Here is a 17447-nt window from a genome sequence, read left to right as displayed (position 1 = left end):
TCTCATCAGGATCCAAATTGTTTGCTATTCTGATTGTATTCTTTGAAAAAAACTAAAAGAAAATGATAATTTTAGAAATACAGCAGACGACATTTTAGCATACAAAGGGTTGAAAAAAAACTTGCATAATACTTACAACGGGCTTAACTTTGATTACAGGCGCAATTTAGATTATGGACAGAAATCAGATTACATGTATTATGTAAATAAACCCATATAAGGAAAGGCTTTTTGAAAAAAAAAAGGCGATCGCAAAAGTTCACCATAATCACTTTGTGCTCAGGTTATAAAACAACTAATCAAAATTATGACAAAATATGTTTAACACAGTATCTTTACATTTATTTAAAGATAACTTTAAAAAAGATTGCTCAGCTTGTCACAGAATACCGTTAGTGCCATCGTGGTTACTCATTAAAATTTTAAGGGTGACAATGCGATAGTGCGATAGTACGATGGCGACAATGCGATATTGACAATGCGATATTACGATGGCGACAATACGATGACGACAGTGCGAAAGTACGATGGCGACAATTCGATAGTCATGTCGTTTTGTTGCCATCGTATCATTGCATTGTCCCCATTATACTATCGCGTTATCGCACTTTCGTCATCTAATTATTGCCATCGTACTATCGCACTTTAGCCATCAATGTGTCGCACTGTCATCATCGTATTATCGTAATATCTTATTGTCGCATATTGTTGCACTGTCGTCGTTATATTATCGCATTTTCGCCATCGTACTATAGCGTTATCGTACTGTCGTCATCTTATTATCGCATTGTCGCCATCGAACTATCGCACTGTCGTCATCGTATTGTCGCACTGTCGTCATCGTACTATCAACATTCTATTATGTAAAGTTGGAATACGACATTAATTATAGAATGGACTCTTTCAGCACCGTATGGGCAAGCCCTCTTTGCTCATACACCGCATGGGCAAAACCCCTTTGCTCATGCACCGTATTTTTATGAGCAAAGGGAGTTTGCCCTTACGGTGCGCGAGCAAAGGGGGTTTGCCCATACGGTGAATGAGCAAAGGGGGTTTGCCCATATGGTGCATGAGCAAAGGGGGTTTGCCCATGCGGTGCATGAGTAAAGGTCCATCTATTTTTAATTGATAACTATAATTTATGGCTTTAATCGTTGTTTTTATGACCACTGACATTTGCATGGTAAAAACCAAGCAAATGAAGCTGAAACAGTCCATTCTAGAATTAATGTTGTATTCCAACTTTACATGATAGAATGTTCATCGCATTTTCGCCATCGTATTATACACTGTATCGACAAGATAACGCCAGTGAATTGAATCAGGTAAACAAAAGATATTCCCAGCCAGCTGTACATATCAGTTTATAACTGACTTGTATACATTCCTCTGTAATTATGATGTTTTATTGTTGTGTTCCTAAATGCAAACCTTCAGGATTTGATGAAAATGTTTCCATGTTATTAATTATTTCTTTATCTAAAATCCAAATTTATGCATAAAAACACAAATGTAGCATACTGCCGTTATTAGGTTCAGAACATATATACGCTATTAAAATAACAAGAGATGATAGTATTAAAACTAAGAATCAATAAATGCTTAAACAGGGCTTTTAACAGTTATTCATGTATATTCTTAGGATGAAGGCTTTTAACATTTATTAAATTATGTAAATTACAAGATTATGTAAATTACAATAACATTAATGAAATTATTTAAATTACAAGATTATGTAAATTACAAGAAAATATGGTATTAAAACTAAGAATCAATTAAGGATAAAACAGGGCTTTTAACATTTATTAAATTATATTTTTATGATGCAGGCTTTTAACATTTATAAAATAACGTAAATTACAAGATTATGTAAATTACATGAACATTTATTTAATTTTTTAAATTACACGATTATGTAAATTATAAGAAAAGTAGTATGAAAATTAAGAATCAATAAATGCTTAAACAGGGCTTTTAACAGTAATATCCAATTTTATTCTTAGGATGAAGTCGTTTAATATTTATTAAATTATGTAAATTACAAGATTGTGTAAATTACAAGAACATTTATTAAATTATGTAAATTACAAGATAATGTGAATTACAAGAAAATATAGTATTAAAACTAAGAATCAATAAATGCTTAAACAGGGATTTTAACATGTATTTAATTATATTCTTAGAATTTATTAAATTATGCAAATAACAAGATTACGTAAATTACAAGAACATTTATTAAATTATGTTACTAACAAGATTATGTAAATTACAAGAAAAGATAGTATTACAACTAAGAATCAATAAATGCTTAAACAGGGCTTTTAACATTTATTCAATTATATTCTTAGGATAAAACTATGTTCTATAAACAGATAATTGACCTGCAGATGGTAAATTCTTCATGCATGTGTGATTATGTGGTGTTAAGTGATTATTTATTACTTTTGCTGATAAGCATTGCCAATAGTTGAGAATACTTCTTAACCCTATTGTAAACCACTAGTTATGTAGTGTATTTGAGAGTCGTGTCTCTCATGTTTACCTGTTTCGCTGGCGCGGGAACATTGTCGATAAAGTCTATCGCATTGTCGCCCTCTGGATTTTAATGTGTAACCACGATGGCACTAACGGTATTCTATAGCTTGTAAACAAATCTATAATAATACATTAAATATAAGCTTTTATACACAAATTACAAAAATACATTTAAGATAAGCTTAACAAACATATAATTAAAATAATCATTATATAGGCACCAAATTATTCTATTCTAATATTTGCACATTTTTACACAAACTGTCTATACACATGGCCAATATAAAAAAAGTTCACTCTTCGTCAAGACCTTTCTTCCATTGTTTCCTCCTATAAGAATTTCTCTTTGTTCCTGCATTATTTAGGTCATCGATCGGACTCGACCACTATTCTTGCTCCCCGATCCTATGACACAATCTGAAATGCAAATTGATAATTAGTAATGCGACAATTGAACTATTTCAAACAATGTTATGTCGAATCATCAGCTATTTAAACCGTTGTATCTAATCCAGGGCTCAACAGTGTTTTTTTCACCATATAGGCCCGGCTTCCATTGAATTAGGATTCATATCGTGTCGTTTTGACTAAATTGGAAAATAAATGCTGTTGATTTTCTGCTTACACATACTTTAAAATTGAATTGATCATAAAAGTGATTTTAATAATATATTTTCTAAGGTTCAACTTATTGAGCTGGATTTGGAGATGAATAACATGTATCGACTTATTACAAAAAATTATTCTGTTTTGGAAACCTACACTTTTAATTTTAAGGTCCCATATGGGAAAAAATATTCTTTTTTTCGATTGGGTATTGGTCCCCCTACTGGACCCAAATTTGAATGGAAAAAAAACACTGTTCCAGCTAGGATTCAAAAGGGGCAGGTTTCTTTTTTTTTATTAGGGCACTTTTGTACGCGCTGCGATATTATACCTGTGGCATATTTTCAAAATAAAGTGTATATATTTCATATTGCATGTATTTTCATTTAAAAAATTATTTTGTATAGTTACAAACCTTCTATTCAATACCATATCTACTTACAGTATATGCATATTTACAACAGAATAGGTTTGAAAAAGTGAGAAATATCGCTATTTAGAACTTTTCCATTTCAAACTATTTTTAACGGCCACTTTACTGCGCATTTGCTGGTTACATTAAAACATATACTTGATTAATGCAATAACGTGTATAAATTTACCGCTCAACAAATCCAGCTTTTCTTGTTCAAGGGCTGGTTTGTGCTGATCACCAGGGCACGGTTTCCCACTCCTGTTGACCTCCTGAGTTGGCAAACTTGTGCATGGTAAAAACCTGGTATAAAAGTCCATACATGAGGTGATATCCCCCTTTTGCTCCTTTTTGGCAGCTGATGTACATACTTTCCTTATGATCTTCCGTTCTACGTAGATTTTTCCTTGGGGCAAGAGTGTAACCTTCAAAATTAAAATATAAAAGTACTCATTAAATAGGATGGAAATCAATACGTTTAGTATCATGACAAGAAATAGCTATAAATAAAATTTAAGATGACAATAACCATAAAATCCAGCCAATATAATTCACTGTACACAACATTTACACTTTTTCACTTTTGTATGTTTATCTAATTGTGTTTCAAATTGTGTCGTGTTTTTTTCTTAAAAGTGCAATACAACATAAAAGAATCAGCCTTAGCTATCTTAAAATTGAAAAAAACTTAACATTAAGTGGCAGATTTGTGATTAATAAATAAATTTAAGTATAAGTCATATTGCCATTTTATTAGGTCACCGTGAGTGTTTAGATATTGATCTTTACAGCCATGTAGACACCTTTGACAGCATTATGTCTCTTATATAATGTGAAATACTGCAAAGATAACTTAAGCTTGAGCATTCATTTAAAATTTTTACCTGACCCGCCAAAACAGATATTACTGTAAAACAATATAATTATATAAATATAAATATATAAATATATATATATATATATATATATATATATATATATATATATATATATATATATATATATATATATATATATATATATATATATATATATATATATATATATATATATATATTATATTATATTGTAAGAAAACAATACAAAGTAAATATAGAAACAAACCTGTAAAGTAGTTCAGAGATTTCAAAAAAGGTCCATCATATCTCACTGAATCGCTCTTTTCAGCCTTTTTTACACACAGAATGTTGATTTCCACATTTTACTTAATTATTTCAGAATGTTCATCAAAGTAAGACTATTTCATCATATTATTAAAATTTCAAATTAAAAAAATCTAAACATTGCTTTGAAACTACATTTCAAATTTTAAAGCCACAAACAAGTCTTGCTAACAATGAGCTCTATTTTCAAAATTTCTGACTCACAGTCTGAACCAGAGTCTGTACTATCTGTCTGTAGTATCATATTACCCCATATTACCCATGCATTCTTTGTTTATAACTGGGGGAATACAAAGATAAAGCAACCAAATACTCCCATAAAGCAAATTTTGTGAATGTCTATCACCTGTTATGTATAACTCAATCACTTTTGTAATATATTTTGGATTGAATAATTAACTGCTAGTACATTGGAACAATATGACTTATTAATTTCTGGATATAAATAAATATTATTTATTTTCGCGGAACCGATTGTTGTTTACTGGTTTTTTATAGATACGATTATGTACGGATTGCATCGGTCGAGATCGTTAGTACAATCGAATTACGCAGTATCCGTACCACGTGATATGACGTGACGTCATTCTGCCTTTTGTAAATTGCCTATGCTGGAGTTTAGATTGCCAAAAACTTTTACAATTTATATCTCGATTAATCTTCGGAAACGCCTCGCGGTAGACAAAGGAAGCAAATGGAATCAATGGGAGGACAATACTCAATTTCTGCAACCCGACTCAGGTAGTGTTTTTTATTGAATTTAAGAAGATTTTTCGTGCTCCATTTAGTGTTCGTGCTCCATAAAGTGTTCATTTCAATACAAATTACGAAGCGGGGTGCGGTGTTACTGGGGAATCTGTTACTACATTCAAAAACGTTATCTACGCTTGATTTAGCAAATTATCGGGGGCGACCCCTGAATACGAGTCAGTCACACGAATGACGGCGTTAAGCGCACAATAACTTGGACGCGCCGTGTGAGTCTCGCTTAAACATTTCATGACGAGGGGCGATTATGTGAGCGCGCTTAGTACATTCAATATAATTTTCAAACATTTATTCAGAACATTTCCGTTAAAAATGGACACATTATTTTAAACAAATAATCTTGGTTTAGTACACAAAAATCATATAATAAGTGTGTGACAATAATCTATTTTAATTAAAGCACTGCAGCAAGTCTGTTTTCTACTACGACAGTATTATGTTTTTCATATATATCAAAATATATAGTCTGGTTTGTTTTTTGTTGGCAGTATAGCATGTTCTACCAAAATGATTACTCGTTATTGGTGTTGTTTGTGCACGTTATTTTATTCTAGCAAAACGTCTCTTTTTCTCTTCACAGCAATTGTTTAGAAAATTCTCTTCTCGCGAAAATCCAAAACATATTTGTGTCTACCATATTAATAACTTGTTTTTTGTGTAATCACAGTCTGTTATCATTCCCTAGCTAAAACACGTCGTTTCGTGTATCTGGCATTTGTTAGAAAAACATTTGCCCTGCAAGTGGGGGATAAATTTGTGAAATTTATTGTGGCGGAAAATTCTGTTTGCCGGGGGGTTGGATGGGCATGCGTACTTATTCTACAAAATTTTATCTCTACAAGCTAACCTTAGCGACAATTACTCAACACATTTGCTAAAATGGACTCTGGGCTTCATGCGTAGTATATCCAAGTAATTTAAAGGTTAAGCTTAAAAAAATAGTAGCAATGCCGTAGGGGAAAAAACTTGTATGTGTCAAATCGTATTCAATGTCCGAGTTTTAAAGTGTGGACTCGCTGGTTGAGCGAGTTAAAAAGTGTGAAATCGCTGATCGAGCTATTATTGGAATTAAATGTCCGATTGAAAAGTAATGGTCAAGTGACCATTGGTGTAAAGAGTGTCTAAAGGTATTGTGTTAATGGTCAAGAGACCATTAGTATACAAAGTGTGTAAAGGTATTGTGTTAATGATCATGTGATCATTGGTATAAAAAGTGTGTAAAGGTAATGTGTTAATGGTCAAGTGACCATTGGTATAAAACGCGTGTAAAGGTATTGTGTTAATGGTCAAGTGACCATTGGTATAAAAAGTGATGTGTAACGGTATAGTCGCTGGTTGAGCGATTTATGGTCAAGCGATTGGTAGAGCTAGGCTTAGCCCAAATCAAGTGAATGGTTTTTCCTGGCCCGTTCGCTTGATGAGCAAGAACATTTTTATTTTGGGTAGGCGGTGTTGCTACTTTAGCGGCTTTTACTTCACATCGGTAATTTTACCTGTGCTCGTCCACCTCCGGTAGGCATAATTTTCGGCTGTTTCTGTTTAACGCTGCGGCCATTATATCACACTCTCTTACTTGCATAATATATTATATGGATCTGTTAGTGTATACTTCATACGTGTACATTCGATTTCATTTGTGTGATGTTTATTGGGAGGCAATATATATTGAAATAATTTCATTAAACTAGTTAAATGAACAAATAGGTTGTTCTATCGTGCAGTCGTAGAATAATTGATAATATGACACAGTTCAGAGTTTAATATTGTGTGGTCAGTTAATAAATTAATATTCTCTTACAACTAAATATATTTTTTTTTAAACTGAAATTATCTTTCACATTTTTCACTTCTTTTGAACTAAATACAAGTAAACGAAAGTTTAAAAATAATATGATAATATTAGTAGTATCTATTTATTGTTTTGTTTAAAAAGTACATCTTACTTGAAGAACACTAGGGCAAAATTACATACTTTAATCTCACAACTGTATAAAACTACTGTATAATATTGAATGTTCATTGTGACAGTGTTCTCATTGTTTTCATTGTACATCCGTGTAACATCATTTATTAATTTAAATTGGATATTAAATTGTTCTAAAACAATTTCCATGGTTTCAAATTCCTGCACATTTCATATAAAATGTACTCTAGGATCTGGAGAAACGCATTTTTCATGAAAATGTCTGCTTGATAAGTGCATCTGGTAATTGGATATGGCCCTAAGTAAGATATATGCCAGCATGCTAACTGTCTTTATGGCCTGTTAATTATGCGCTTTCAAGACCCTGCTGATAAGCCTCCATCAGGAGCTTTTTCAAGATTAACAACCTCAGTGCCCATCCGAGTAGGAGTAAGGGATACATTTACTTGACAATTTTCAACTTGCATACAGCCTTTAATTGATCAAGTTTAATGTTAAGACCCTAAATTCAAAGATATGTTAAATACATAGTTGATTTACATGTTCTGTAAGTGTTGTTAGGTAAATTATAACACAGTTATTTAATTATAAGGTCTTAGAAAAATAAGCCTGAGCCAGAATATATATCAATTTTATCCCAAATGGTATTTATCTAAGTTAATTATTTTCCTCCAAATTTTGAGGAATGAAAACTTGCGGCTGAGTTTGTGGATAAGTCCTATTTTTTCAGAGTTGTTCCAGCCTTAAATTTGTGTCATTTCAGGCTCAAAATTTTCAGCCTTTTTTGCATGGGTTAACTTTTGTATTAATTGAACATTAATGTTGTTTTGTGGCAAATGTTTCCTACAATAAACATTCAGAAACATTCTGTCACATGTTTGTACAGAGTACTTAAATTCTGTCTTGCTAAAATGTAGTGCTATAAATCGGCCTTGAAAAAGTTTAGAGTGTTAAAATTCTGTTTGGTGTAATAATATGTACAGATTAAATTCTGCTTCATTGTTATTCTGCCCAGAAAAGACTTTTTTTTTCTTTGCAGATTTTGTGACAGATTCTGTATTTGTGTCTTCTCTGTACAGAATAAATGAATTTTGTCTTCATTCTGCCCAGATTTGGAACAGACTCTGTACAGAATCAGCACAGATTTTTGTACATTAACCTAAGAGTATATTTCATGATTATGCTAAATCACTGTCTCCTATTCAGCTTCTCACAAATAAGTATAAAAATACTTCCAAATATGTTTTTAAATCCGAACATGAACATGATTATTAGATCAAAACTTTGTGCTGAATGAATTATTCTGTAACAAAATAGTTGTGTTCACATTTAATGTTCATTTAATGTACAAATGTATAAAATAAAATATAACAAGACTATTGCCAAGCAATATAGTCCACTACCGGCTCCACTATTGTCAGAAATTCCACCTTTTTTGTTTTGTTGCCATAGCAACCAGAATTTCGACGTAGGAACAAAATTAAATGACGTGCATAATGTCCATATTGCCATCTATCCATATTTTAAGTTTCATAAAAAAAAAATTAAGAACTTTTTAAGTTATCGCAGGATTCAGAAAACCACCATTTTCAGCAGTATTTCTAGACTATTTGTTGCCATAGCACCATAATTTTTGACGTAGGAACAAAATGAAATGACGTGCATAATGTCCTTATTTCCATCTATTTTTAAGTTATCGCAGGATCCAGAAAAGTGTGACTGACAGACTGACCTCTTTGGCTACTCCAAATATTGGATATATATTATTCATTCAATTACAGTAAAAGAAAAATCTGTGAACAAGTGTCTTTAATAACTAAGTCTATTTTGGGAGAGATAGCTATTTTGATGTTCGACTAATATAAATGACTGCCTATTTCAGGATTGGTATCTATTTTGCTCCACTCATTTCTGCTGTTAGCGTCGTATGCTACTTCACGATCTTCTACGTCAAATACGTAAGTAGCCTTGGAACTAACAGGTAACAAGCACTAACATTTTAATCAAACTGATTCAGAAGCCTATTTTTATAAAGCAAAAATATAACACATAATGCATTTGCATATGAGGCGCTACATGTCAAAATTGATCTCAATATAAAGAAGTGAAACTCCAGCTGCTGGAGCAGTATTGAATTTTCATTAAAAACAATTAGTTGGTCCTTTATTTAAGGCAAGTGACCGATTGCCCAAACAGTACAAAACAGCACAATACAGCACAATACAAACCAACATAAACACAAAATATGAATAAAGCTGGGGTCACCGCCTTGGAACGGTCAATGCAAAGCATTGGGGGTTTAAACCTGGTTATAGAGCGCTCAACCTCACACTTGGCCCAGCAATATTCATAATACATTTAAGTGTAAATAAAATTTAACGTCATAGCATTGTAACTCAAATTAAACAATAATAAAAGGGAATTAAAACGCATTCAATTTAATTACTATTTAATTACTCAATTGCATTGAAGATACAAGAGTAACAGAATTACAACTTTTTGACGAACGATCAAATAAAACTATTAACAATTGTCAACTACATTCCTTCTTTATAGAAAAGATTTGAGAATGTAGAATCATAGAGTTAATATCTCAGATAATCATCGCGCAAATACAGGAAGAAGCAGCAATAATGGGTGTAAAAATTCCATATTACATAGCTTGGTTGTTTATGTGACTGCTAAACAAATTAAAAATAATTAAATCAAACAAGAAACGCCTATCAGAGAGAAAATATAAATAAAATGGAACATTATAAACCCAATGACCTATGCATGTAGATTACAACTGGGAAAGTCGGTCGTATGACGTCACAAAAATCCATAATGACATAATGACGTGAACAAATTCCAAGGGCAGTACTAAATAAAAATATTAATGGGGCTGTGCTACTAATAAAACAAGTTTACGTGATTTAATATTAAGAAGCAAATGAATACAAATGGTAATACCATTAAAGCGACATTATTGGAATCAAACAGTATATAGGTGTTTTGACAACTGAAGACAGAAATGATTTGATGTACGATTTGAGTCCAAATGTAGTTTACATGCAGATTTGTTCATACGACACAATGACACAATTTTATTCAACAGTGAAAAATGCCTATAATGTAGTATTCATGCAGATTTGTTCATACGACACAATGACAAAATTTTATTCAACAGTGAAAAATGCCTATAATATCACTAATGATTCCAAATTTTAAGGGAAGAAAGATATAGTGAATCGAAAACCATCAAACCCGTGTTTTTAAGTACATAAGCATCGTATCCTTTTGATAAAAACAAGTTAATTAAATTGAAAAGTTTAATATGAACATTTGGTTTAACATATTTTAATTTGCGGACACGCTTCAAAACATCTCCATAAAATGATGGATGGGAGATTCCATTATTTAAATGCCCTTTTAAAGAAACATTATATTTTGAAATTAAATCACCATACTTAGAGTAAAATCTAGCAAATTTATTTCTTAGGTTATGATACAAAAAGCCTTGTTTTAGCAATTTTTTAGTTAATATTAGATTACGATCATTAAAATCTTTAATACACGAACATGCTCTAGCATAACGTACCAACTGCGAAATGTAAATACCATAGGAAGGTCCTTAAGCCATATGTGGCCAGCGTAGCTCCAGGCAAGCATGTCACAGTCTTGTGTGGAGCTACCCTCTCTGATCATGAAACCACGAAACCTTGCATGACTTGATAGTTGACAGGGTAACTCCTTACTAGACTGTGCTTTTTCGCAGGTTAGTTTGAATAAAACTGGCCACATTTGGCATAAGACCCTCTTTTGCATGACGCAGCTCATATAAAAAAAATCTGCAATTAAATGAAACTCCAGATAGATCAAAATCATAGTAGCAGTTTGTATGTATGTACATTATTGTTTAGATTTATGTGAATATAATGCCAAATTGCTTGCATGCATAGTGTTACTAGTTAGTTTCATCTGCGTCCAATGTTTGTATGAGCGTTCATGTTCAAGCTGCGTTCTAAACAAATGGGCGTAATGCATGTGCGTAAAGTATCATCAAAGATAATCTAGTACAGTCCGCACTGGCTTATCAGGGACAGCACTTTTTAATATTCTAAAAGGAAGTTTCTTCTTAACAAAAATCCAGTATAAGCGGAAAGTATCGTCTCTGATTTATCTGAGACGCCACTTTTAGCACATGCATTCAGTGCAGTTTTCCCAAAACAAGGCTATTTTCATTTTTCAGCTGTCAGCGATGTACTTAACAGTTCCACCTGAGAAACCATACCCGGCCTCCAAATCAAACTCATTCTTCACAATTATCCTCATGGTGGCCTTCTTCATGATTTGTGTGCCTGTAGGCTACGTTTTGTCCAAGTATGTAGCCAGCCTATTGTGCCTCGCTCTGGGTAAAATTGACTTCATGCATGTGCTTAAAGTATCGTCTCATATCAGCATGTGTAGTCTACACAGCTTAATCAGGGTTGACACTTTCCGCCTCAATATAATGTTTGTTTTTTAAGATAGTCCGTTCTTAACAAAATACCTGTTATGGCGAAAATTGTTTTCCCTGATTAGTCTTTGCACACTTCACATGCTAATATGAGAGAACACTTTAAGGACATTAAGCGTATTAAGACCAGTTTTATTTTTTTTGCTCAATTGATCTCAAATCACATTATGCTGCTAGTATTACACAAGATTTTTGGTTCTCATGCTGATATCAGATTATATGACAAAGTTGTGATAGAAGTGGATATCTTAGGATTCAATCCGTCTGAACTTTGTTTAGATGCTGCCATTATCATAGATGATGAGACAAAGTTTTGTTAAATGTGGACATGTGTTTTATCTTTGGTTTCCGTTGACCAAATATGTAATATTGTGCTAGATCTGCTGATTATTATCTTGTTAATTTATTACATAGGTTTGAAATAAATGCAATTTAATTTTAATATTATCTACCAATGGTGTATTTTTCAAAGCATTTATCTGTCACGTACACACATACATGATCCTAGTTACATCAGTATTCAGTAATCAAAGCGCTGAAAGCACTGTAGGTGTTCGCTGTTGTAAAATGTCGTCCTTGATTAGCTTGTGCGCATTGCACAGTCTAATCAGTATGCACAAGCTAATCTTATTTGACATGCATGAAGCACCGTTTTCTCTGAAAGCAGCCAATATGTACAGATTTCAATGATAAACACCAGACTGGCCAATCTCGTTTTACACTATTAGTCATATAAACCCTCTGCAGTGTACCAATACACAGCGGTTCATCACATTCACATGTTGAGGCACGAACGACAACTCTGTTAGGAGATTGACATTTGTCGTCTGCTGTAAAAGGCAGTGGTTGTCTTTCCATACCGTACCTGAGGTTTCAAAGCACATACTGATTTGCAAAATATGGTCTGTAACATAAGTGTGAGCTAACGCTTACACTAAAAACCATTGGCGTTTATTTGACAGCCTGGAACCGTCGCCCATGTGTGGTCCATTCAGAGTGTACAGTGCCCCGGCAGACATTATCAGAGTACAGATAGATAACGCCTCCTTCTGGTTCTCTGTCATATGGAGAGTGGGGACATCGTCAGCATTTGTGGCGACTCTAATCATACTGTTGATGTAAGTGAACGTGTTGTTGTCTGTTTGAATAATTTGAGCTGGGCTCTGGGAAAATGGCACTGAGTGCATGTATTTTAAGTGTTGTCCCAGATTAGCATGTGCACTGAAGGCACATGCATTAAACCCGATTTTATCATTTTTGACCCATCATGGCCCATATTCTTTATTGACCTAGATATTGTCTAGACACAACTTCTGACCAAGTTTGGTGAAGATCGGATGAAACTATTTGAATTAGAGAGCGGACACTGCTGTAGACGCTGCTCGCCCACCGCCCGCTGCCCGCTGCCCGCCGCCGCCCGCCGCCGCCCGCCGCCCGCCAAGGGTGAAACTATAATACGTCCCGTTTTTAAAAACGGGCGTATAGAAAGCTAAATATGGAATAAAATAAAGCATTAATAGATATGTTAGCATGCTGAAAATTATTTAAAAAATCATAGTTTTAATTTGACTGTTCATTATATTATTTAAATTGTTTTGCAGGAAACCGCTGATCTGGATCTATATGTAAATCTAAAAACTGCCATAAAAATGTTGCATGTACACATTCATGTAAGCACACATAAAAACTGACAAGCAGAGCAAACAGAAGGTAGTTATAAATATAAGGTAAACAGATTACATGACAAACAAAATAAAAATGAAGAATGTTCATGGACTGGCATCAAGCAAATAAATCTTACAAGCAAAGCAAGCAGTGGGTAGTATAAGATTTAAGGCAGACAGATTACATAACAAAAAAATAGTCATGAAACATGTTCATTTACTGGCATCATACAAGTAGCTGTGTATATACACATGTATGCATACATGTAAACACATAGTCACATGCATAGACAAATACATATAATGCATTTCAGCACAAGTTTGTAAGCACATAAATTAGCAAAAATAAAAATGCAACTATAAAATGTAAATTGTCATGAAATAAGCAAAAAGCAGTACAAACTATTTAAACACTAAAACTCAGCACAGTAATGGTGACATGCAAAACAAAAGCTCAAAAAGTACCAAAAGCACAAAAAGCATAAAAAGAGCACACACATTTAAACAAAACAGCTCAATTTGCTGTATGCTGTATCTGTGTTGTGGCCCTGTCCCGGGAACAAGAATAACAATTACAAACATTTCCATTCCATGACTGAATAAGGTTTTAAATTGGTTATAATTTATGTTGGACCTAAATTCTTCTGGGAGGGAATTCCACAGCACAGGGGCGCCACACATGAAAGACAGCTTACCATAGATTGATGTTTTACTCTAAGAACCTGTAAACTACAATATCTGAAGTTTATTGAGGAATTTCTTTTTACAACTAAGTAAGAACCACAGGCGCAAGTCCATTTATAATTTTGTAGGTTTCAATAGCCATAATTCCCATTCTTCTGATGTAAAGAGATGGAATTTTAAATATTTGTAGCAAATCTTGGTAAGATGAAGACAAATCATTGTTCACAAATGTGAGTGCCCTTTCTTGCAGTCTTTCCATTTTGCTTGTATTGTTTTCAGAACAGAAATGCCAGGCAATTAGGCAAAAATTGAAATTTGATAGTATAAAAGTATGAAACACTGTCAATTTATTTAGCTTATTTAGATGTTTACCTATTCTTTTAAGGATATTTAATTGCCTACCAGCGTTTTAACAAAAATATTCCCAATTTGATCCTCAAAATTAAGTTTATAATCAATATCAACACTAAGAAGTTTTACCGTTTCATCTTTTTGTAAGATGGGTTTTTTTCTAAAAGATTTTTTGCCTACTGCTTTGGCCTGTAATTTATCTGGATTAGCTAGCATTTTATTAATTCTGAACCAGGATGTTAATTTCATTTTGTAGAACTTTGATAACTTCATTAAAATCTGGTGAATGAAAAGATAAGGTTTTGTCATCAGCATAATTATAAAGTAAGCTTTTATAAATAAAAATGAAAATGTCATTTATAAACACGTTAAAAAGAAGAGGCCCAAAAATGGACCCTTGTGGTACACCTTTGCATATGCTAGCCCAAGAACACTATTTCCAACCTTAATTTTAATTTGTTGTTTTCTGTTTGTTAGGTAAGATCGCAGGAGCCTGGTGGAAGATCCTGATGACCCATACTCATTTAATTTTGATAATAATATTTCATGTTTAGTTTAAAGTAAGACTTCTCTAAACGAAAATCCATTCTAGGTGGAAAGTACTTTCCCAGATTAGCCTGTGTTGACTGCAAAGGCTTATCTGGGGTGACACTTTATACACATTTATTAAGCCCTGTTTTTCCAGAGTTTAACTATTTTGTTCTACCATTGGTATCATATTTTCATCCAATTATTTTATCCAACCAGTATTATACAGAAGGAAACTCTGGGTGTTCTTGTTAACTTGTGCTTTACACGACAGACAAAGTTCACATGATACATTTCCGTTTCTGCAGCCTGCTTGTGTACTACTGCACAGCCCTCAAGTCTGCCCACAAGGACATGATGAAAGATCAATTAAAGCTCGAGGGCATGGACAAGAAGTACCTGTTTGCTCGCATTAACGAGCTAGGGGGCACACCAACAGAAAGTGTCGCCGCAGAACGTTCAAGTGGCGACAGCATCTCCATCCAATCAGAGACAGAAGTATAGAATGGTGTCACGTTAGGCCAGCATTGAATTTAATCTGATAACACTATGGTCTAAAATGGGTTATTTTTGAGTGTTTTTTTTTCAATTATTTAAATGCAGTTGATTTATATAATTATATTTTTTAAATGATGATGGTCTATAAATATGCAACTCATTTACTCTCAGGCATTTACTACTGTAATACCATTTAATTGTACTGAGTTACACGGTTATATCAAATATTAATAATATTTCTCTCTGTTTTCGGTTAGTAATAAATGTTTTCTTTGAACATTGTTGTTGTCAATACAAATGCTTACATTCTTCTGATAAATTCTTTCATGAACATTTTGTTCATCTCGCCAGAACTTGTTCATAGATTTGCTAAATGACAATTTTCTCACCTAACATATAATAAATTTCATAACTGAATGCACAAATTGTCTTAAAAAAGCAAATGGTAATTAATTATAAGAAAAGAAAAGACGATAATAATCTAGTAAGTAAAGAGAGGGAATTAAAATCATTTGAAATCCATGTATTTTTTTAAAGCATCTGTTGTTTCTAAAGCTTGAATTACCCAGTGGGAGCATTTGCTTCCAATGGTTGCATGTTCAAATTATTTTTTTTATTTAATATAATACATACAATATATACATGTATATGGTCATACAACAAAGTGATTGTACAAAGCAATAAAGTTCAACCATGTTATAAAATATATATGCTAATATATATATATATATATACTTTTTTGGTTTCCTTAAGATTAAGAAAAAAAACAAAACTGGGTTAATATGTTTTTTCTTTGTTTGTGATATGTGTTGTTTTTTTAAAAGAGAAAAGAAAAGAACAACATAAGAATAGATATGAAAAATGATGAGCTGTATAAAGTGGGAAGAAAGCATACTGGACTTGTGTGTTTTGTTGTATATTCACAATGATCTTATAAGATTTAAAAAAATATACAAAAATATTTTAGAAAGATAAACTAACATTTGAGTGAAATGTGTATAAGTGGACAAACATTATGAGAATTTAATCCGATTTCATTTTTGTTTAAAGATTTGTAATGTGTCATTACTGAGGGCTATTTCTTTCTCAATCTGGATTTTTAGTTTAAGACTATGGACAAAACAATTAAAATTTGGTACTTGTTTTTTGTACTTCATGTTAAAGATAAAATATTTCATCAATATAAGAATAAAATTCACAATATTATTACAGTCTATTGATTTCAATGAGTAAATTCCGAAACTTACATTTAAGAAAGATAATTTAACGTTTAGTTGCTGTTGTTCAAGAAAAGATACTAATTGATTCCAAATAGGCTTGATGTGTTTGCACTCCCAAAAAATATTTTCTATAGTTTCGATGTTTTCACCGCAGAAGTCACACAGATTTGAGTTAGATAATTTGCATTTAAAGAGCTATTTATTCGTAACTATAATTCTATGGATGTATTTATATTGAAAATTTCTCAGTGTGTTTTCAATAGTTGCTTTATATGGCATGGTAAATATGTGTTTCCAATTAAGTTCATGTTCTCCGAAAAGGACTTGCCATTTATTTTGGATTTTTGGAGTTTTCTGTAGGGTTTTAAATTTGTAGTGTGTAAAATATTTTATTTGTTTTGTTTTTTCTTCTAAGTATGTTTTCTACGAATGTTGTTTGAGTACATGGTGTATTATTTGTATTGATTTCAGATTTAATATGTATGGGTATGCTTTTGATTAGTGTGTAGTACTTCAGAAAATTATTTGAAGGTATTCCGTATATGTAGCATATATCATCAAATGAGTAGAAATCCTTAATTCTGTAGTCATATAAT

General features: G+C 32.5%; 1 protein-coding gene across 1 annotated transcript in view; it reads left to right on the top strand.

Moving 5' to 3' along the window:
• LOC127854915 (transmembrane channel-like protein 7) overlaps positions 1-15863 on the top strand; it is a 48177-nt gene extending 32314 nt beyond the window's left edge. The window contains exons 12-15 of the mRNA XM_052390024.1: positions 9291-9366; positions 11640-11770; positions 12869-13024; positions 15442-15863. Of these exons, the coding sequence (XP_052245984.1) occupies positions 9291-9366; positions 11640-11770; positions 12869-13024; positions 15442-15637 (559 nt within the window). The 3' untranslated portion in view covers positions 15638-15863. The remainder of the gene's footprint in view (positions 1-9290; positions 9367-11639; positions 11771-12868; positions 13025-15441) is intronic.
• Positions 15864-17447: the final 1584 nt, after the last annotated feature.

Source organism: Dreissena polymorpha, chromosome 13, assembly GCF_020536995.1.
Source record: "Dreissena polymorpha isolate Duluth1 chromosome 13, UMN_Dpol_1.0, whole genome shotgun sequence".
Classification (NCBI taxonomy): Eukaryota; Metazoa; Mollusca; class Bivalvia; order Myida; family Dreissenidae; genus Dreissena; species Dreissena polymorpha.
The sequence above is the reverse complement of the archived record's forward strand: the minus strand, read 5'-3'. Positions and strand labels throughout refer to the sequence as shown.